General features: G+C 45.7%; 1 protein-coding gene and 1 non-coding gene across 2 annotated transcripts in view; one reads left to right on the top strand and one right to left on the bottom strand.

The window, feature by feature from the left end:
* The window catches only part of Intu (inturned planar cell polarity protein), a 63831-nt gene extending 40366 nt beyond the window's left edge, over positions 1-23465 (bottom strand). Inside the window, exons 1-3 of the mRNA XM_051157090.1 lie at positions 23216-23465; positions 11576-12123; positions 1796-1881 (exon numbers count right to left, since the gene is read on the bottom strand). Of these exons, the coding sequence (XP_051013047.1) occupies positions 1796-1881; positions 11576-12123; positions 23216-23364 (783 nt within the window). The 5' untranslated portion in view covers positions 23365-23465. The remainder of the gene's footprint in view (positions 1-1795; positions 1882-11575; positions 12124-23215) is intronic.
* On the top strand, positions 5228-5359 carry LOC127199688 (small nucleolar RNA SNORA17). Its single transcript, XR_007831964.1, has one exon. It is a non-coding gene; the product is annotated as a small nucleolar RNA SNORA17 (small nucleolar RNA).
* Positions 23466-23906: the final 441 nt, after the last annotated feature.

Genomic DNA, 23906 nt, shown 5'->3' with positions numbered 1-23906 from the left:
AATGAGAACGCATGTGGCATTACCTGGAAAACAGCCAGTTTACTCTCATTTTGATGGGTGCTCACAACTGAGTTTTCATTAGGCTTTGAGGAGTCTGTGGACTCAGACTTTTGAGCAACGAAGACCTGTTAAAGCATTGGAAATTTCTGGAGATGGACTAACTGCATGTGCATTGTAACACGGGCACATGCCTGAGGATACAGGACATAATGTTATGTATCCTTAAATGCCTCCCCCGTGTTCACATGCTGAAGACTTGCTGCCAGCATGCGGCACCGCTGGGAGTTGGTGCTGCCTGTTAAGGGCATAGGGAGAAGTGGGTCACTGGAGGAATGCTCTCCTATCTCTCTGTTTGCTTCCTGGCTGTCAGGAAGTCAGCCATTTTGTTCTAGTGTTTATCCCTTACAACAAGGCTCTGCCTTCCTCAAAGAAGCTCCTCTCATGTCCTCTCCCACAAAACAAACAAACACTAGAGCCAAGTGGCCATGGACTGAAACCTCTGAAACCAATGAGCCAAGATGACTCCTCCCACCTTCACAGTTGCTGTCCTCAGGCACTGTGTCACAGGACACAAAGCTGACAGGAAGTGACATCAGCAGTGCACATAGACGACGATTGTCTGACTGCCAAGAGGAGCACATGCTCTTTCTACTCTCCTGACTCCATAAACTCCTGGTTTGCATGGCCTCAGAGAAAATATTATACTTAGATTTTGAAATAACCAAAGACATATTAAGAAAAACAAAAGCCCTTCTAGCTGGGCATGGGCATACATACTTAGTCTCAGTACTTGAGAGGCAGAGACAGCAGATCTCTGTGAGTTCCAGGATAGCTGTGTCTACATAGAGAGAGTCAAAAACTAAAAACTTCCTTTTTTTTTTTTTTGTCTTCAGGTTTTTCAAGATAAGCGTTCTCTGTGTAGCCTTGGCTATCCTGGACTCGCTTTGTAGACTAGGCTGGCCTCAGACTCACAGTGATCCACCTGCCTCTGCCTCCCGAGTGCTGGGATTAAAGGCGTGTGCCACCATGCCCACCTAAAAACTTCTTAATATGAGAGATTTTTAGAATACAAAGTTCACAGCTTGTTTATTTACTTACTTATTTTTTGATACAGGGTCACTACATAATATAGAGATAATATGTCATGTATTGTATGCCTGCAACACCTGTTAATTAAAAAAACCTACAGCCAATGGGAAAGGATAGAATAGAAGGTGGGATATCCAACAGGCACCTGGGAAGACATGAAAGAGGACAGATGCATGGTACCTGAGGAGAGGTAACCAGCCACATGGCAGAACTTGGATTAGAATAAATAGGTTATTAAGTTATGAGTAAATCAGGGAATAAGCCTAGCTGTATGGCCTAGGTATTTGTAAATATATTTTGAGTTTGAGTTGTTATTCTAGGAGCTTGGGGCAGGGAGGAAAAACCCCGCAACAACATAGTCCTGGCTCTCCTGGAACTTACTGTGTAGACCAGGCTGGCCTCAAACTCACACACATTAAAGGTTGGCAAACATGGGCGCTCTAAGGGTAAGCAGGCAATCGGTGTACTTTCATTACCGCTGCTGCTTTCTTTATTTAAGGTGAATCTTATTTGTAGATGCCCCTCTCCTTTTAGAACAATGTCCAAAGCTAAGTGTTAGCAAGAAGTGAAACCGCCCTTGGTGCTCGAGCACTGGTGTTACTCACCCATTACTCAGGAGGATAACTTCAAGATGTAAAAAAACAAAACAAAACAACAGCACAGAACACACGCACACTATATACTGTATGGGAAGGGGCGTCCACACCTGCATTGGGCCGGGGATGCAAGACAGAACTCTCTCTATGTTTTCAGAAGTCACATCTACATCATTCACAGCAACAAGGACATCGCCTAAAAACAGAAAAACAAAGGATAATTGTGTAAATATCCCAAACCAAAGAGCTCCAGAATTGCAACATGAGAAAACAGCTACCCAGACTTCCTCAAGGATATAATGGAAAATGTGGTACATTCGGGGACTTATCTAAGGTTATACCACACATTAGTGACACAGCCAATCTCGCAACTCATTTCTTTTACTGTCCAACACTGCGCCATAACTCTCTGCAACCCATGAATACTTAAATATATGAATATTTCTAGTGTTGGTGTAACTGGGAGAGTTATGTGAACCCAGAGGACAAATGAAAAGTTTTTAGCATAAACCAAGGATTGCATTTACCAAAATTGAATATAACCACTCAGACCAATGGTTTAAAAAAAAAAAATCGAGCCAAAATTTTAATTAAGTCCACATGGCACATCTCAATGCACTGTGCTATTTGCTACCGTCACTGCCTGGTGTCTATGCAACAGGCTTTGCATCACAGCTTCCGACAATATCAATGTCTCTGGCACATTTCAGTCAAAATCTTCTTTCCCATGACTGTTCTTCAAATGCTTTTTTCATCCAATTTCAAAATCAAGATCACTATTAAAATGAAATTTCACTTCAAACTCTTGATACAAAACACAGCTCTCACCCCAGAGAGAGTAAGAGCCAGTTTATTCTTGAGCTAAATGGTTGATCACAGCCCGGAACACAGATTAAGGGAGCCCCAAACATGTTCTGCTGAGGAAGTAGTTATATGAGCTGGACTATAAGGAAGTTGAAAACCAGCACAGTTACGGACTGTCCCGGTGAGGACCCCAGGAGGTGGCTAGCACACCAGGGCAAGCCTCCACGAGCATCAGGTTAGTCTGAACTGTGGGGCTGGTAGACGCTGGCGCTGGGCTAAGAAATTATTTCACAAGTTTTACCTGACTGTTAAAGGCTCAAAGTGGGAAAGTTATGTGAGCCCAAAAGACAGATACAGGAGTAGGTGGTGACCATCTAAGATAGCTCAGGCCTGCATCTGTGACATCTCAAATCTGTTCAGCCGTGAAGTTCCAAGCAGTCACGTGGCCTGGTCCTTCTGGACTCTTAGGCCAAAGGTGTAGCATTTTTTTCTGGGACCTCCAGTTTACAAGAACATAACTAAAAGTGCTGTCAAAGCCCCAGTGAGCTGTGCTAACAGAAACATGAATACATCCAGTGTACTCTCTCTAAACAAGCCGAGCCTTGTTCTAAACCACTGCAGCAGAGGATCAGGACCAGTGCTCTGCTCTCAGGAAGCTCAGTAAACATGCATGTGGGTAAACAACATGGCACATGATTCTCTACAGGTCCCCTAGGTGCCCGCGTGTCTTACAGACCAAGCCACTGGGCCAGTATTCTGTCATCTTCTCAAGAATATTTGCACAGCAAGCAGCTTAAATGTCTCTCTCTTGAGCACAGGTCCTCGGGAATGGCCGTTGCCCTAACGCCAAGGCTGTGGCTGTTCCTGAACACTAAGTCTAGTCCTTCCTATGTCCACCAATAAGAAGAATAAAATGTCTTTATTCTCTCTTAGGTCTCTCACATGGTGGAAATGCTTGTGCTGTTACATAGTTTATAGAATTGTAATTTTATTGGTCAAATGACATAATGTGAATGTCCATACATGTGCTTAACATTTTAATGCTTTAAAACTCTAAAACACTAATTTGTAAATGTCTCAATAAACATTTTTATGCCCATAATGTTTCTTCCTCCACTTGTGTGTGTGTGATATATACACACATATATGTTGGTCTGTGTGCTCATGTGAACAAGAGGACAGAGGAAGGAATCAGATGTTCTATCACTCTCTTCCATATTACCTTGTGTCAGACTCTTACTGAACTTGGAGCCAGTATATATTATATAAGAATGCGGATGCTGGATATTTGAACTCAGGGATTCATGTCCCCAGCTCCTTTTTTCCCCCTTCCTGTTTTGATCTAGGCTTAGCAAACTTTTTCTGTTAAGGATCACACAGAAAACATGTCACGCTTTGGTGGATAAATGTTCTGTGTTCAACTCAACACTCTCCACAAGATCCACCTTGAACTCAGCCAGACAACAGATAAACAGGTGAAGCTGTATGCCATAATATTTTATTTGGGCTCCAAATACTTTTCCTATGATCTAAACACAGTTAGTAAGCCTAAGGTGATGGGTTTTTAAGATAAACGTCCAGGAATGATTTGACGGGGCCAAATTATACACTGTTGCAGAGTGTCTAAATTATATTTTGAATAGAGTGAAAATTTTCTTTTCCTTTTTTTCATCAATGAGAAGTAAGTCCTTTGGTATTGTCTCTGTCTACTGAAGCAACCAAGCCAGCAGGTCAGAGAGTCTGAGTGGGAGTGAGAACTCATGGGCCCAGGTCTACCTGTAACAAGCAGTTTGCCCCTGAGTGGCAGCTGTTAACCCCTTTGTCCACTTCTGCAGAGGAAAACACAAGCAGCAGCGGCTTCCCAGAGACGACGCACTGTAACTCTGTCCTTCCAAGAAACCCTCCTTCCAGAAGGAGGGTTCCAGCCTCCTTCTGACAGCAGAAAGGCCAGAGAAGGAAACGGGTGGGAGACTGAACGTGGCAGAGGCGCCGCCCACAAGAAACGTGGGAAGTTACAAGGAGTACAAATGGGGAAATAAAAATCTATTCCAAAGAGAAAGTGAACATTTCTAGAAAGTAACACATTCAAGTTTATAAAAACCAAACCCATCTTTTAAAAAAACATTTCAAACATTTTAGTTGTTAAAAAAAAAAAAGTTCAACAATAGAATGAAAAAGGAGTCTATATAGAACAGAATACTAGCCGAGCATGGTGGACATACCTGTAATCACAGCACTTGAGGGCTTGAGAACTGTAAGTTTGGGATCAGCCTACGCAACAGAGCGAATTCTAGGTTAGCTTGGCCTACACAATGAGAACCCGTCTCAAGAAAACACCACAACAGACAACACAAAGGAATTCTACATGCTGGGCACATGGAATTTCCCTTTCTCTCTCCTTTAAAAAAAGGCATCTTTGTGTGGTGAGTGAGGGGCAGCATGCAGGCCACAGTGTACACAAAGGTCACAGGACAGTATCTGGGGATTGGTCCTGGCCTGCTTTGCTGAGACAGGGTTCTTCTTCTTCACGGGTCCGTGGGCTTCCAGGGACTGCTACCTCGCCCTCCCTCCTCGCATGAGGCCACTAAGATTACCTGCACATATGACTGCATCTGGCTTTTCATGGGCACTAGGGATCTGAACACAGGACCTTATGAAGCAAGAACTTTGAGTCACTTCCCTAGCCCAACAGGGATGCTTCTTATTGGATGTAGTTTGAGTTAAGGGAAAGGCACAGAACTGCCCCCAGAGGCACTGCAGGCATGGCTGCTGCTTCACATGTACACCAGGAGGTGGCAGAGAGGACAGAGGCTGTGTCTACACTCAGTGTTCTGTCATGTGGACGTCTAACTGGTTAGTGGCCTCACACTTCCTGAAGAAAGGGAGCCTGAGATGACCACCACTTTGGCGTCATATAGCCCGGACAGGGAGCTAGCCTGAGATGACCACTAGTCCAGGACCATGCAGGCCTAGGGTGGGGGTGGGGGGCAGACCATGTCCGAGATGACCCCTGACCTGCACCATAATACACAAGAAAGGCATAGCACTCCTGAGGTAACCACAGATACTCAGAGACCCCACGCACTGCTGAGAGGAGCAAATAAGTGATGGAGAAATGGAAGAGAAACAGAAGAATGTGGGCTCAGGGAAGAGAGGCAGGAATGTGAGTAGCCAGTGATGACATTGGAACCATAGTGGGGTCTTGGCCTGTGCTGCCACTGGGACCACAACTCGGTCCACACCCTGCAGCAGCAGGGGTCTGTTACCATCAAAGGCCAGGTGGACTTTCCTGGTCTGGGCTCCTGCCCAGGGACTGCTGATGTCTGAGAGTATTCGTCCCACCATTGCTTGGGCTCAGGAGAGCTGATCTGCCCCTACCTAGCTGCAGAGTAGAGCAGGCTCTGGTCATGGGGGTTGCAGGTGAGCTAGCCCTGGGGGCATGAGAGCGGGAGAGCTGCCAGGCTGAGAAGTTCAGATACCTCTTAGGCCCAGATCTAGAGCATTGAATTGGCCCATCCCAATGTCTACCCCATCGATGATCTGCTGGAATGCATGATAAAGCCGGTCCTGCAAATCCAAACCTACAGGACCTCCACGACACAGGGCAACAATAGGGTATCTGAGAGGAATCCCACTGAGGTACCAGTATTGGTAGAGTAGCAGAAGCCAGAGGCCTCATACCAGACCAATGACTCATTGCAATGAACATTTGCAAGCAAAGAAGTGTGGACAAAAAGGTATACTGCGGGACACACTGCGACACACTAGGGCTTCCATAATAAGATTTTTTCCCCTCCATTACAGGGGAGGTTGTAATGGTGGATGGTGGGTATAGGAGAGAGGGAGATGGGCAGGATTGGGGTGCACAATGTGAAATTCACAAAGAACCATTAAAAAGTTAAAGAAGACACAGAATATATGAGACACAAGAAAATACAGATACACACACACACACACACACACACACACACACACACACACACTTCCCAAACAGGACAAAGCACACATCAAAATGATCAATGTACACTTATGAATGAATGTCATACTTCAAAAATATTTCTGCCAAGTGAGCACGCAGCTTCAAAAATTTTAAAGAAAATGCAAAAACAAAAATCCAAAACCAAAAAACTCACGTATGTCATAGAAGACAAATCTACAGTTGAGGACTTAAACTATAAAGAACAGCATGGAATTAAAATCTTAATCTGAAGAATTAATGTATGCAATGGGCATGAAGGAGAATATCTGAAGTCCCAACATTTGGGAGGCTGAGGCAAGAGAATGAAAAGTCTGAGATCAGCCTGTAAACTTAAGATGAAATCTTGTCTTAAAAAAAAATTATTGACATCTAACTAGCTAGCTAATGTATCATTTCCTTCTCTCTTCTTATTCTTAAAAGATTCCAGTTACCCACGCCCATTAAGCAGCAGCAAGACGGTGGGCATAAATCAGAAGAGAAACAGATCTCCTGTAAGTTCATCTACCATGGTGTGGACTTGTATCAGCGGCTAGTGGAGTGGGGTACTGCTGTGACACACCTGACCAGGTTTGGGGAGCATCATGGAGAGACTTTGGAACTCTGGGCTTGAAGAGCCATTGAGTGTTGAGAGCTCAGTGAGGTGTTCTGTAGGAGCTGGGAAGATAAGAATGTTGAGAGCAGTGCAGAAGATGGAGGCCTTTCCGAGGGAAGTAGTATATCCAAGATTGGGCCTGAGCAGGTCCTGAAGGCACAGGCAAGTTACATGAAGAAGTTGGCGACATGCCTATGGTTTCTACTCCTGCTTCAATGCCATCTGCTGCCAAGCGTGCTGAGGCCTCACTGTGTGTTCCCTATGACTGTCTGACTGAGGAAGAGAAGACTAGGGCCTGGTTTACTGATGATTGTCTATGTTATGTAGGCAGAAGTGAACAGCTAGTGTAGCACAAGCCCTTTCTGGAACAACCCTGAGAGACAGTAGAGAAGGGACATTTTCACAGTGGGCAGACCTTCAGGCAGTATGCATGGTATTACAGTTTGTTTTGAGGGGGAAATGGCCAGATATGCCATTGTTCAATGGTTCATGGCCTATAGGCAATGGATTGGCTGGACGAACAGGGGCTTGGACAGAGCTGGATTGGAAAACTGGTGAGAAAGACATCTGGGGAAAAAGCAGGAAGACAGATCTCTCCAGATGGGCAAAGGATGTGAAGATACTTGCGTCCCATGTAAGTTATCATGAAAAGGTGACTCAACTGAGGAGGAGTTCAATAATCAAGTAGACAGGATGACTTGCTCTGTGGACAGTCAGCCTCTTTCCCCCGTCATGCCCAGTAGCCCATGAACAAAGTTACCATAGTGGCAGAGATAGAGGTTTTGTGTGGGCTCAACAACATGGACATCCACTGACCCAGGCTGAGATAACCACAGCTGCTGCTGAGTGCCACATCTGCCAACAGCAGAGGCCAACACTGAGCCCCAGATATGCTACCATTTCCCGGGGTGACCAGCCAGTGGCCTGGTGGTAGGCTGACTATACTGGAACACTTTCTCTGGGAAAGGACAATAGTTTGTCCTTACTGAAGTAGAGACTTATTCTGGTTATGGATTTGCCTTTCCTGCACGTAATGCTTCTGCCAAAACCCCCATCCATGAACGTACAGAATGCCTACTCACTGACATGGTATTCCACACAGTATTGCTTCTGACCACCAGGGAACTCACTTCACGGCCAACAGTGGGCCCACGATGACAGAATTCACTGGTTTTACCATGTTCCTCACCATCCTGAAGCAGCTGGCCTGACAGAAAAATGGTTTGACCTTTTGAAGACACATGCCTTTAATGCAGACCTTGAAGCAGAAAGACACCTTCTGACAGAAACCTAAATAAGGACATGGAAGAAGAAAGCTCTTGCCCTCTGCCTACTTGCCCTGGCCTTGCTAGTACATCCATCCCTTCACTGGCATTGGAGCCTTCATCCTTGGGATTCCAGTAGGAGACACCCAGCCTTGTGGGACTGAGCAACTACTAGATTCTTGAACATTCCATTCACAACTAGCCATTGTTGGGTTAGCTAGACTGAAGCCTGTAAGTCACTTCAATAAATTCACTAGACAGACAGACAGACAGACAGACAGACAGACAGACAGATATTCATTCCATAAGTTCTGTGACTCTAGAGAACCCTGACTAATACACCCTTCAAGTAGCCATGGCCAATAGACTCATGTTTAGTCCTGGGTGGGGGGAACCCAGTTATGATGACCAAAAATGAATAATATTGAAGAAAAAAGCCCCACCAAGGAAACAGGCAGCTTCCATGATGTAGGTAAAAGAGTAAATTCTATTCGCTCTAGCCTGGAGATGCCAGCTGGCTGCTGCTTTCAGCTGACTGCCAAACTTTAAGAAAATACTCAGCAATAGATATGTATGGGAGCAGCAAAAACTGGCACCACCCTGCAAGCGCAGCAAGTCTCCAAGATCTGAGTGAAGAAAATGCAGGATGGGCTCTGCTGTCATAAAAAGCTGTAAGGAAAACACCACTGGTCTGCCTGTCTTACTAATGACAGGCACAGTTAGAACAGCTGTGAGCAGACAAGCCACACTCACAGAGAGGCCAGAAAGCAGGGTGTTTACGTGCACATCACCACAGTCAGTAGCTGTGCGGTGTCCTAACTGTGGTCATCTGAAATAACAAGGCTGACAGTCCTTTACAGATGGAGCTGAGATCTTGGGAAACCTCACAGGAAAAAGATACCTTTATATTTGTTAAGGAAAATCTGAGCCAGGGTTTATGGCATGCCTGTAATCCTAGCTTTTGTGATGTGGAGGCAGGAGAATCAGGAGTTCAAGGCCAGCACTGGGTACACATGTGATGATCCAATGTTTTGCATGTGAAACTTAGTAACAACACATTCCCTTGGACTCTACTGTGAAAATTAATAAATAAATAAAATGAATTGATTCTTTCTAAGGGGATTTATATAACTTATACCTCTAGGATTAGAGGTCATAGATAAGAGTGTATTGGAACATAAACACACACACACACACTGAATCATATAAAACACTGTTGCCACTTTAAAATAGTAGAGCGAAAAATAGCCAAAGAATCAAATACAAAACCTCTTCAAAGCTAAAAAGAATATCTGGCTTATAAAGAAGGATACTACAAGGATAGATTATGGACAACAGCTTGACAGTTGTCCCTAAGATGTGGCCCTCCTTCACGATCACGAGTGCATCTGAGGGTCTTGAATTGTGATGAACACGGCTTATTTTAGGGCACAGCCCTTGGAGTTCACATGCAGTCTCTGCATGGGGCTGTTGTTTCTGAAGCTTCTCTACTCCACATGTACCAACACAAGCATTCCGCACTAAATGTTCCCAGCCTCAGCTCTCCCCTGAGTATGTGGAAAGCCATTCCACATGCAGCACACGTCTGGCAGAACAGCAATGATGACGGGACAGCACTATTGTTGCCGCAGTGTCTATATATACTGCCATGCGCGTCATAAGCAGTCAGTAACTCTGCTGGATCCTCGGCAATGAGGCTTTCATGCATTAAAAGCTCCTAGAACTGTTATCAGCCGGAATGGGTGCCAGTGCAGACAAATGGAGCCCTGCAAGGCAAATCCTTTCCCAGAATTCAGTGTTCTACCTTTGTTGTGTGGCTTTTTCCCCCATGAGAAGAAGTATGAGTGTGCGTGTGTGTGTGTGTGTGTGTGTGTGTGTGTGAGAGAGAGAGAGAGAGAGAGAGAGAGAGAGAGAGAGAGAGAGAGAGAGAGAGAGAGATGCATGAGTGAGTGGGTGTTTGTTTCTGTCTATGCAGAGGCCAGAACAGGAAGCTGGCTGTCTTCCTCCATCCCCCTCTGCTCTACTGCCTTCAGACAAGGGCCTCTCACTGGAGTGGATGCCTGTTGTTTGGGCCAGGCCACATCTCCCTGCACAATGATGTGGAGATGCATTATGGAACCCAGCTCTGCCAGAGATGCTTCAGACATGCCTCCTGAGGGTTACCTTTGTGATGATCTGTCATGTCGCCTGTCACGCTGTGATATTGTCTGCCTACTTCTGATGTGCTTCTTCTCCTATCATGTGAGCTCTTCACACAGCAGTCAGCTCATCACAACAATCTGGGTACACCTGACACTTGGTAGATGCTCAAATGTGTTCTGGATCAATGAATGAACACTGAGATGTAGATGTCATGTCAGACACATGTTAAAATGTTTCTAAAATTCCTGTCTTAAGTTGGGTCTGCTGAAAAGATTGGCACCTTTTAGGATGGTTACACGTTTGAAGTTCTGCTAAGAATGCGTCTTCAGAGCCAGGGAGATGTTCAGTGGGCAGACACACTTGCTAACAAGCCTGGTGAGCTGAGGTCCACGCCCAGACCCCACTGCCCCAGGCTGTCCTCTGACCTCCACACATGGCCAGGCACATGTGCCCAGGCACAAATAAATAACTAAATATAAGAAGGGATATGTTTTCATGTTTGATTGGTCTTTAAATTTATAAAGTAGAATAAAGTTGCTAACTAACTCACACACTATATCACACAGCTTAAAATCAGCAATGTAAAACTACTCAATGTGTTCAAAATAACTTGTATTTTTCTGCCCCAAACCGGTAGCCTATTTTAGACAAGCGCCCTTACAAAAGAGCTTATGTATAATACCGCTGTCCTTAAGAAGGTCAGCTGAAACAGTCTGCAGTGCTCCAAGAACTTGGTGTCCTCAAGTGCAAACATACAATTTAAAAGTATTTTTATTCATAAATTATACATTTTGTATCATGTTATTGGATACAGCTGTTACAGCATAAATGATCACTGTATAATCAACTAACTTTCTTCTCCTTGTCAGCAAGGATAAGCAAGGCGAAATAAAATTATATTATTCAAAACTTGGAGACTGGCTAGGCTGTGCCCTGGTGTGAACTAGCTGCACGTGTCTTTGGGACACGGAAGTACTTCTTCTGATACCACAGCCCATGGGGCACCATTTGTACCAACTTTACCTGGAGACTGTAAATTGTCTCCTACCCTGTCGCTCACAGGCGCTGCCCTTGACCACGTATGCCTGGAGCTGGCTGCGATACTTACCGACCAGAACCTGTCCGCTCTTCATGGCAGAGCCTCCGGGCAGCAGGCCGTGCACCACGAGCCTCTCTCCGTCCGCCTGCTTCCCGCCCCGTCTCCAGCTCCACTTGGTCTGATGGATGATTCCCACCAGCACCTCCAGGAGTTTGAGCTGCTCCCTGGCTTTGGTGACAGTGAGCCTTTTGGGGTTGATATAGACAGTCACATCCTTGTACCGCTGTTGCACGGTGACTCCAGGCCTCTGGTTGGACTGGTGCTTCAGGATGGACACTGGCCCGTGGTCGCTGCTGTCCTTTTTGTGGCAGCGCTTTGGCAGAAGTCTTTTGCTTTTCAAGATCTTGGTGAAGCGCTTGAGCTTGGGTTCATACTTCTTTCTCTCTCTGGAATCGTCCTCTTCGATGATGACCTCCTTCTCACTGAACCTCACGTGGTTCACATGGCTCACAGCCTGGCTCTCCGGAAGGAGGCTCTCCTCCTCACCCTCACTCAGCTCCAGGTAAAACAGTTCTCCGTTCCTCTGCACGCTGTCCAGCCACTCAGGCTCCAGGTCACTGTGAGAGAGAAGAGGTCACCTGAGTGGTCGTGCAACACCAGGAAGACAGCTTCCTCTCCCTGTGGGGGGGGGGGCGGCAGGCCTGGTAGTCGAGATGGAGGGGGATGCTTTTGTAGAGTTTTAAAGAATGGGGGGGGGGGAAGGAATCAAACAGGCAGAGTGATACCAAAGAAAATCAGTGAAAGGGGAGAAGGAGAGAGCCTTCTTTATAGTGCAGAAGGCTGTATTTTTTTATTTTTTAAATAAAACGTATTCGGGCTCACACTTGTAATTCTAACACTTAGGAAACTGAGGCAGGAGGATTGCATGACTTTAAGATTAGCCTGGACTACAAGTGAATTTCAGGCTACAGAGTGAGTGAGACTCTGTCCCAGAAAACAACACATCATTCACCGAAACAATAACAACAGCAGCGGCAAAACCACGTCAGAGTCTGGAAAGATGGCTGGATGGGCAAACAGTTTGCTGCACACCCGTGAGGACCTGGCTTCAGACCCCCAGCACTCACAGAAAAGGCAGACTGGGGAGGACGTTGCATACTAGTGTCCTGTGAACTGCAATGTCCCCTCTAGGAGGAAAGAGGAGGACCCTAAGATTCAGGAGATAAAGAAAATGTCACATATCCGGAAAGCTGAAAACCTGACAATTCTAGAAGGCCAGCTTTACAGAAGGAGCAGGCACTTCTGGGAAGAGGCACTGACCAGCTGCTGCAGAGAGCCCGCGCCTGGGCCTATGGAGCTGCGGCAAGCTGTGCAGAGGGCGCTAGGGCTGAGGCTTCACCACTGCTGGGGTGACACACTTGCTTTTAACTTGCCCCTGTCCCTTGTAAGGAACCCTTTACTAACTCCTGTTAGTGACCCCAACGAAACCTCACTGATTTACCACGTTAGATGCTGCTGTCCCCCTTCTGGCCGAGTAGATATATAAGTGTCTTCCAAGAAAACCCCCTCACATGACAACACGGTAGCACATGTCTAGCTTAAAGGGTGAGCTCCAGGTTCAGTGGGGACTCCATCTCAAAAAAGGTAGAGTGCAATAAAGGCCAGTACCACATCTACATCCACAAGCACACACATGCACACACATGTACACACACACACACACACACACACACACACACACACACACACACACACGCACACACCACGAATCCAGCCATTCTGTGCTTATGGCTCATTTTGGACATGTTAAAATTCGTATTAGCCACTGAGAGTGTGATGGCATCCATGGAAGCCGGTTCTGTGGAAACCACAGGAAAGCATCCCATTTGCATGGTGAGTACGTAGGACAGCTTCAGGCTAGAACAAGGCTAAGCATCATGGACTGTGTTCAGGTACAATTCTCAGAAAAGCAGCGGTCATCTTTAAACAAACTGCAACCACAGCTGAAACAAACCAGCTATAATCATAGTTCATAACGAACCTAGCTGTAACGTATAATTTCTGCACAACTCCTCATTAGCAGTAATAGGAAGAAAGTAAAGCCAACGCTTTACATAACTCACCCTGTGGCTGTAAAAGAGGATAGATGGGCACTGGCTATTAAAAGCCCAAATTATTGCCAATTCAAATTATTGAAACAGCATCAAACAGCAACCACATCCATACTGTGGCAGTTCCCTGCTCTCACTGTGTCCTGTCTGGAGCTACGGTCTGCCTTCTGAGCTGATGCTCTTTGAAGTGACACCTGTCTTGTGAACCCACCGTGTGGGAACAGCCTGAAGCTGAGCACCTCGCAATCCAGTAGTTCTCACCCTTCCTAACACCGTGACCCTTTAATACAGTCCTTCATGCTGTGGTGACACCCCATGACCTAACCATAAATTTATTTTCATTGCTACTTCATAACTGTAATTTTACTACTGTTACAAATTGTAATGTAAATATGTGTTTTTCAATGGTCTTAGGTGACCCCTGTGAGAGAGGGTCATGGCCCAGAGGTTGAAAGCCACCGGTATAATCTGTGTTCTGATCCTTCAACCAAACAGAAAAGCTCTCTCTGCTTTCTTAAGTGTTTATTAGCAGCTCTGGCTCTTTAACTTAAATTTCTGTCAAGTGCTGCTTTCTGAATATCATGAAAATTAATCCCCAAAATATCCTATCCTATTACTGCCCTGGTCTATATAGCTGGTTAATAACAGAAATTTCGATATAACAGAATGTTCATGAGTCATTAAAAAAAAAAAAAAAAAAAAGGAAAGAAAAGAAAGACACAAGTGGCTTAAAATACCAAAACTAATACTTCACTGATCTAATTGGTTTCCAAAACGTGGCATCATTTTAGATGCCTAGTGTCACTCACCACAGGTCACCAGACACATAGACTGCAGCTTCAACCTCAACCTTCTAGCCTCACAGAAGTTAAGTGTTGAACAGTTCTGCAGGTCTACCCTGAAGATTCACATAACTGTGTGCCTACTGCAAGCCTTTAGGTGACCTTAACTGGCACACTGTGGCTCGGCTATGAGGTGTCTCCAAAACAATTATGTGCTAATGCTTCTTCCCAGGCAGTGGGCTCGAGAGAGGAGACCACGAGGGTCCCATCCACTGACGAATTCACAGATGGCAGGGCTGCTAGGAGCATGCTCTCAAACTGCACTCTGCCCCCTCCCTTCACGCTGCCACGAGGAGAGCAGCTTCTCTCTGCCACGAGGAGAGCAGCTTCTCTCTGCCATCATGTACTGCTTCTCCCACAGGCCCCGAAACAGAGCCAGGAAAACATTTCTTTGAAATCAGGAGCCAAAATAAATTGTTCCTCGCTTAACTAATTGTCGAGTGCTGAAAGGTGACTGGTGCTTAGTAACTGAGCTGCGTGCCAACGCCAATAACACCTGGTTTATCTGTTTCTTTACCTCACCCTTTCGGTTTGCCATGAAGACGTCTTAGATTCACGAGCACCGCTCCATTTGCTAAACATAAGGCTGCTTCATCTTAATCATGACAATTTGAGTATGAATTCACCTTTCGGTTATGCTTTAAAGATCCACGTGGGCACAATGTAGCAAATACACAGGGCCAGCCACTGTGGGAAATGAAAACACCTCTGCTGTGATAGCAAGACAGCTCAGCAGATCAAAGTGCTAGCTGCCAAGCCTGACAACCTATGTTCATTTCCCGGGACCCACATGGTGGAAGCAGAGACCGGACTCCACAAAGTTGTTTTTTTTCAACACATGCTACATGGTACATACATACATACATGCACACACACACACTTGCAAATAAACACAATAATAATAAAATTAAAGTTAAAAAATAAACACCTTTGCTCTGTGGGGAAGAGACACTGGGAAGCTGCATATGGTAGGTACAAGACAGAGGTATAAAGGACAAGCGGTGGGAGAGGGTTAGGGAGCAAAAGAGAAAAAGAGTACATAACACCTGGCTTTCACAGAACAGGGCAGAGCACAGACATTGCCTTAACCAAGAGAGGGATGCTGGGAGACCAGGCATGGGCTGAGAAACTGTCACACAAACCACAGGGGAATAAGAAGAACTGATGACAAGCAGCAACACGACACGCTGGGTGGAACCCTGGAACCAAAACGGGACAGTAATGGAAGAGCAGCACCATCCAAATGAAGTCTGTAGTCAGCGCAGAGGCCAGCGTTAACGTCTTACTGACAAGCGAGTAACAGCTGTGTAAGACGTTAACATGGGGGGGGGGACGGTTTTATGGGAGCACAGAAGTACCTTTGCAACTTTCTATAAGTCAAAAAATTTAAAAAAAAAATTATTTTAGGAAAGGAACTAAATTGGCTGTTTCAATTCACAGTTTTGTAGTGCATGGATCTCAAGTCAGCAGTAGCATACCTTTAATATCCTGAGACTCCACAGTACAAGCTAGGAAGTTCTCACCGTGCTAGTGTTTTCTGAAAAGTCACCGCTGTTGATTTTACTTCTTTCTAGTCAGAAACAACCTAGGTTTACAAGCTGCTTACAAGGTCTGAGGGTGCTTTGATTGGTTTCCAAGACCCTTGGGATAAAGTACACAGGAGCAGCATCCTGCCAGGAGGAAGGATGCAATGTGAAAACCAATATGTTCACTTACAGTTGTACCATAATGGATCAAAGGAAACCGACTTGAGATGATGTTAATAGCTGCCAATTCCTAATGTATTCCAAAACCCTAGGTTTATAGGAAACCTCTCATTTTCCCTTTCTGAAAGTTACACAACTCGCTTAGGCCTTCATTTTCATTAATGGCAGGATTTTTTTTTTTAATTATCTAAAATAGCATGGCAATTTCTTTAACCACCCCAAGATCATCCACACAGTATGGAGCCTGACCCACACATTTCCCCACTTAAAACAGACACATGCACTATCCCAAATAATTATATCCTCATCCTCCTTTTGAAAAAAGCACAGTGCATTTTACAAAGGAGTCACCACGTACTTACGTGATAATTACAGGTGTAACCGCAGGGCAATCCTAGGCGCAGAGAAAAACCACACAGAATGGAAACAATAACACCAACAACTGACAGAGCGATGGTTAATCTCAGCTGTCAACTTGATGGGAGGGGGAGGGATCTTACCTATGGTAAAACACCCTGACAAAGAGCAACTTAAGGGAGAAAGGGCTTGCTTTGGTCACAGTTCCAGAGGGACAGAGTCTATCAGAGTGGGATGCCATGGCAATAGGAAGGAAGGCATAGAGGCAGGAGCAGGAAGCTGGTGCATCACATTTCATTTGCACACAGGAAGCAGAAAGAGAACAGCAAATGGGGTCATGCCATAAACCCTCAAGCTCCCACCCCCTAGTGACATACTTCGTCCAGCAAGGCTCTGTCTCCTAAAGATTCTATAACCACCCCAGATAACATCACCAGTTGGGGACCAAGTGTTTAAAGACATGAGCCTATAGGGGACAATTCATATCCAAAACACAACAGGAGCTAGAATCACCTAGGAGACAAGTCTCCAGTCATGCCGAGGTGATCATCCGCATTAGGTTAACTGATGTGCAAACACCTACTGTAAATGTGGATGGCAACATACCATGAGCTAGGGGCTTACACTAGACAAAGAGGAGAAAGCCAGCAGCGCAGTCATTGATCTCTGATCCTGGACCGTGTGGGCAATGAGACCAGCTGCCTCAAGTGCATGTTACCATGGCCTGCCTTCCATGATGTACTCTACGTTCAAACTATAAGCCAAACAAACCCATACTCCTTTAAGTTATCAGGTGTGTGGTTACAGTAGTGAGACAAGTAGCTAATATATGGTGAAATTAATATGAAATCTATCTAACACATGTTCAGTGGGCACCAGTCTGCCTAATCTTTTCTGTCTCCTTGGTCCTCTGTCTCCTGATAACATCTGGGTTTCACCTCTGACAGTCTTCTAAAGGAAAACCACCATACTAGATGCTGTAGCAGCTTGAATGTGTCAATCTCAGCTGTGCTGATGCTCTATTAGCCTCATCACCATGGCAACAACAGAAAGACATGCCAGAGAAGACAGCTGAGCCACGACTACTCATGGCATGTAGTCTAATTTCTGCACCAGGAGCATCGCAGCGATGCCGACAATGACCCCATTCTCACCGCTCACCCTGCAGCCAATGGGGCACACCTACATATTGCTAGGTTACATTATAACCTAATATGGGCAGAATAAAAATCATAGACCAGTAGCACATTTGTGCTTATGCTAAGGCTTTGCTGTATCTTATTTTATTCATTTGGGGATGAAATCTTGCTAAGTGGCGCAAGACAGGCTTAGAACTGCAATTCTCCTGCCTCAGCCTCCCGAGTTGTCAGGATTACAGACATGGGTCACCAAGCTTAACCTTCCTGTACTTTTGAAGATATCAGCTGAGACACAGGGCTAATCAAATAACAGAAACAGCCCTGCTGACACACATACTAGAGGCCAGTTAGGATCTAGGAAAAGGTAGCATTTGAGTAGGCCTAAGTAGAGCGGGAAAAGAGGTTTCAAGGAAGAAAGTGTACACAGTTGTAGGCATGAATGAGCAGGCAGACAATTCTGTGCAGTGGAGCCCAGGTAGCTTAGAAAATGAAGTGGTGCTGGGGGAGAGATGGGCAGTGAACAAGAGTGCTTGCGTCACAAGCAGGAAGACCTGAATTTGAATCCAAAGGAGTTGTGGGGAGATGGTGTGGCCACTCAGGCTTGGAGCCTGACTTAGTTCGGGTTTTATTCCTGTGCCGAGACACTATGACCATGGCAATTCTTATAAATGTTGGGGGTTGGTCTGGTGCTATGTGTTCTGATGCTACTTATTGTCTCCTAAGATCTGGTTGCTGCCGAAATGAGCAGACACTCACATACCTCAAAATGATGTTTGTAACCTTGCCTCCCTGTTTGACCAATAGAAAGCTGATACCTGGGCAGGGCTGGAAGAAGGTAGGCATGGCAAAAGTTCGGGGATTGGGGTCGGGGTTGGGGGGAAGTGCTGGGGAAGTGAAGGATCTTGGGAAGAAGGAAGGAGGAGGAGAGAGGAAGAGACGGAAGAAGGCTGCTACAGGTTAGGTGGAGGTGGAAGCGCTTAATGGGCATGGATGGAGGATTCGGCCCAGACGAAGAGAATCAGCAAGTATTTGGGATTATGGATGGGAGGCAGCTTAATAGAAATTAGCAGAAGCAGATAGCATGGGATTGGGGCAGGGTATGGAAAACCTGCCACAACATGGGAGGTAGATTAGGGGATTAATATCTGCCCTGCCCCAGGTGAACCAAAGCTATTTTAAAAGATAACAGGTGTCTGTGTTTTTATTGACTGATAGCGGGTTAGAAAGTACCGCTGTAATAATAATTATAGGGCTGATAATAACATTTATTAGGCTATACCTTTAAATTAACAGCAATAAGAAAACATTTAATTGGCGCTGGCTTACAGCTTCTTAGATTTAGTCCATTATCATCATGGCGGGAAGTGCGGCAGGGTGCAGGCAGACATGGTGCTGGAGCAGGAGCTGAGAGCTCTATGTCTGGATCTGTGGGCAGCAGGAGACTGTGTGCCACACTGGGTGTAGCTTGAGCATAGGAGACCTCAAAGTCCACCCCAGCAGTGACACACTTCCTCCAACAAGGCCACACCTCCTGACAGTGCCACTTCCTATGGGCCAAGAATTCAAACACATGGGTTTACGGGGCCATACAATTTAAAACCACCACATTCCACTCCCTGGCCCGCATAGGCTTGTACCCATAACATAATGCAAAGTGCAGTTAGTCCACCTTAAAACGTCTCCATAGACTATCACAGTCTCAGTAATGTTTAAAAGTCCAAAGTTCAAAGTTTCTTCTGAGATTCATGCAATATCTGAAGTGTAAAATCAAAAAGCAAATCATATACTAATAGCCCAGGATATACACTACTGTTCTAAAAGGGAGCATAGTAAAGAAAGACTGGACTAAAGCAGGGCCAAAAACCAGCTGAGAAACTGCAAACTCTGCATCTCCATGTCCGATCTCAAAGCGTTCTTCAGATCTCCAACCCTCTTTATCTCTGCTGACTGCAGCACACTTCTCTCTCTTGGGCTGGTTTCACACCTGTTAGCAGCTCTCCTCAGCAGGTGTCCCACGGCTCTGGCATCTCTAGCCTCTTGTGGTCTCCAAGGCAACCCAGGCTTCACCTTCACAGCTTCATGCAATGGCCTCTCTGAGCCTCCACCTGGCCTCTGTGGCTTTCCGTAGTTTTGGAGGAGATTCCATGATCTCTTTCCTCTCCTTGACTCTAAGGCCAGAACCATGTGGTGAGAGCTGCCAAGTTCTGCGGCTTGCTAGGTGGCCTCTGACATGGGACTGGAGCAGGAGCTGACAGTTCTGCATCAGGATTCATGGGCACAGAAGGAGACTGTGTGCCACAGTGGGCACAGTTTGAGGATAGGAGACCTCAAAACCCACCCCCACAGTGACACACTTCCTCCAACAAGGCTTCCAACATTCCTCCTAATAGTGCCAAGGATTCAGACACATGAGTCTATGGGGCCACACCTATTCAAACCACCACAGAACCCCAGCACTATAAGGAATAAACAGGATTGCTGGGCTTTGCTGACTGCTAGCCTACCTCTGGGTCCAGTGAGAGGCCCTTTGTGACAGGTCAGGACACCCAATGTCCACTGCTGGTCTCAGTGAGTATATGGACACATGGACACACACACACACATCACACACATAACAAGATGATATAAGCCAGGAAAAGTTATTCTAAGGAAGCTAAGGATGGTGAGCCACTGAGCTTTGAGTAGAGCAGAAAAAATGGTTTAGAAGTGTGTTGTCTTTTAAAGATTTATTTTAACTACACTTTTATTAATTCTTTGATAATTTCACATAACGGTGTTTTGATCATATTCACCCCAACTTCTCCCCCTAACTACTCCCAGATCCACCCTCACCTGCATCCCAACATTATTGTTGTTGTTGTTGTTATTATTATTATTATTATTATTATTATTATTATTATTATTAAAAGAACCCATCAAGATGTTGCTATACATTCTTGGATGTGGAGCCATCCACTGGAGCACAGTCCACCTTCCCCAGAAACCATCAGCCACCCATAGCAGCTCAGTAGGATCAGGATTCACAAACCTCTTCCACCTCCATGCTGGAATGTTAACTCGCTTGATCTTATGGGTCTTAGTGGCAAAGCTTTAGATCTGTTGTCGTGCCTGCAGAATCCAGGAAGCCAGAAAGGGATCACTGATGTGGAGAATGAGGGGGACTTGTGTGTGTGTACTTGTGTGTGTCCCTGCTGAAGTCACAGCCCTCCCTGGGGCTGAAGTGACACATGGCTGTGAACTGCCTGACGTAGATGCTAGAAATCAAACTCTGGGACTCTCACAGAGCAGTACATGTCATGCTGCTGTGCTCGGAGTCACTGAACCACCCAATCTTTTGTTTCGTTTTTGTTTTTGGAGGCAGGGCTTCTTTCTCTGTGTAACAGCTCTGGCTGTCGTGTTTTGTAGACCAGGCTGGCCGCAAACTCACAGCAATCCACCCATCTCTGCCTCCCAAGTGCTGAGATTAAAGGCATGCACTACCATGCCCGACTCATCCCTCCAATCTTTAGAACTGTGTTTGAGAAAGTAAGTTCTTGCAGCTGGATGGAGGAATGACTGGAAATAGAAGCAGAGAATCCAGATCTGTTAGAAGTGACCCCCATGGTGTGAGTGAGTGTGGGGGGGGGCAGCGGGTAAGCCTCTGTGGTAAAGCAGTGTGGAGAGGGAGAGGAGTGAGGGCTCGGGTACAGGAAAGGGTGAGAGCACAACAATCAAGTCTAAAGACATAAAGCAAGAAAACAGTGGACAAGAAAGTAGGAAGAGAATCCTCTTTAACACAGTGAGCTAGGTGTGGAGTGAGGTGGCATTTGGAAGATACCATTTTCATTATTAACCAGCTGCCAAGCTATTTATCTTATTAAACTACATAAGCTTATAAAAGAACTAATTAAAAGAAAAGCTGGGTTCATAACAGGAGGAGAGGGGAAATATTAGCTTGAACAGAGTATAATAATAATATGGCATCATGAATTTGATCCTGTAAGTCACTATGTTCATAGCAAAACCCAAGAAAATGGTAAACATTGATCTAGACAAGCAATGGAATTCTAATCAGAAAAAAAAGAGAGACTTAAACTACTCTAGCAGCAACATAAAAAAGGTAAAGAAAACAAAGACTCAATGACTGCATTTTTACAAAACTCTGGAAAATACAAAGCCATGTACAGTGGCAGAAAGCAAGTGGTTATGGGGAGAGAGCGAACACACAGTCTTAGACATGTGGGGAAACATCTGGGTGAGATATAATGTGTTCCATTTATGGATGTATGTGCAGGTTTTCACATATGCCTCAATAAAGTGGTTTAAAATCTCTAGCAAGGTTTAAAGGAAGTATGTGCTTTCTTCTTTAGCTAATTTTATTTTAGGGAGTAAAGTTTCTCAGGTTGGTTTTTTTTTTTTTTTTTTTCAGCTAAAATCTATTTTACAGTCACCCTATTCTTGCCCATCGGGCCTAGTTATAAAATTAACAATGACAAAAAATCAGTTAAAAATTAAAAATCGATGTCATAAAATTGACAGTTTCTGGCCAACATGAACTAATCAATGTTGCTTCAATGAACGGTAACATGCAGACCAAAGCGAAGAAGCCTCTCTTCCCTGCTAAGAAAATGCCTGGTTCCCAGCACTTTAGCTCTGAAGCAGTGAGTGGACCCTTTAACCCTGTTCCCTCACAGTTTTGTCTCTGAAGCCTCTCTGAGGTCACACCCACACGCCAGGCTTAGACACGACGGCATCCTCCAAAACAATCTACTACAAGAATGAGAAAGGCTCAGCAAGTAAAGGCACTTGCTGCCAAGCCTGATGGCCTGCGTTTGAGGCCCCGAACACATGTGGTAAGAAGAGAGAATCAACTCTTCCAAGTTGTCTTTTGACCTCCATACTGTGTTAGGGCAACTGTGAGCAAGGACACACGCATGTGCACACACATGTAAACACACACATATGGGCACATACATACAGGCACACACACAGGCACACGTAAAGATGCCTTTGGTCACAATTTCTTATCATAGCAAGAGACATGAAACTAGAACAAACCACAGATTTAAAAATCATTTTTAAGATGACAACAACAGCTTACAAAAAAAAAATGATATTCTACAATCTAGCTCTATTAAGCTTCTAGAATGGCTTTGGTCCCGACCCCGGCCGCCCTTACTTTTAATGGCAACGAAAAAGGTGCATTTGCTGCTCTTGAAGAGGACTGGAGTTCAGTTCCAAGCACCCATGGCGGTGGCTCACATCCACTGGAAACTCTAGTTCCAAGGATCGAATGCTCTCTTCTGGCCTCTGTAGGCACTGCACCCACACAAAGACACACAGGTACACATAGTAAAAAAAATAAATAAATAAAATAATAATAATAAAATCCCTTTTAAAAAATGCTCTGGAGTCTAAGCCACAAGTGAGGCAGAAGGGTTCAGGAGCACCACAGACATCCTTCACAGAGCACAGAACCCACCAGGAGGCGGGGACCCTCTTATCCGGACACCGCAGGAAGCAGGCCGGCGCCCCGCTGCCCACGCGCGCTCGCGGACCGACCGAGGAGCCTTACGTGTCGCTGCTGGCTGAGGAGCAGGAGCCCCAGCCGCTGGCCCCGGCGTCGGAGTCGTCCTCCTCCTCCTCTTCCTCCTCCTGTGAGGAGAGGTCTTCGGGGAGCTCGGCCAGGCGCCCACGCGAGTCCCTCCACGTGGGCTCCGCCATCGTCACGGTCGCGAGAGCTCCGGGGTGGGACACTCAGACCCCACAGCGCGCCAGCCGCACCTCCACTTGCACCGCCATTTTCCCCCAGGCAGGGCCACGTGACCCCGATGCTCAGCTGCGATTGGCTGGGGCTCCGGTTGCCCGGGAAACGGAGAAGCGTCCTGGTAAAGACGCGTGCTTTGAAGGGGGCCAATGAATGTCATTTCCACAGGCTGTGCAAACTTCGCTGCTTGGCGGTTCCCTAGGGCTTCCAGGAGGCAAGCCGGCAGAGACTCTTTTTCATTGTTCATTTTTTTCTTTCTCGATTGAGTCTTTTACAGTTTGTACTTTCTCTTGTAGTTGTAGTTGTTGTTGTTGTTGCTGTTGTTAATTTTTTTGTTTTGTTTTTCGAGACAGGGTTTCTCTGTGTATCCTTGGCTGTCCTAGACTCGCTTTGTAGATCAGGCTGGCCGCGAATTCACAGCGACCCACCTACCTCTGCCTTCCTGAGTGCTGGAATTAAAGGCGGGTGCCATCACACCCAGCTATGATTATGATTTTTT

The sequence above is a fragment of the Acomys russatus genome, chromosome 15 (genome assembly GCF_903995435.1).
Source record: "Acomys russatus chromosome 15, mAcoRus1.1, whole genome shotgun sequence".
NCBI classification, from domain to species: Eukaryota; Metazoa; Chordata; class Mammalia; order Rodentia; family Muridae; genus Acomys; species Acomys russatus.
The sequence above is the reverse complement of the archived record's forward strand: the minus strand, read 5'-3'. Positions and strand labels throughout refer to the sequence as shown.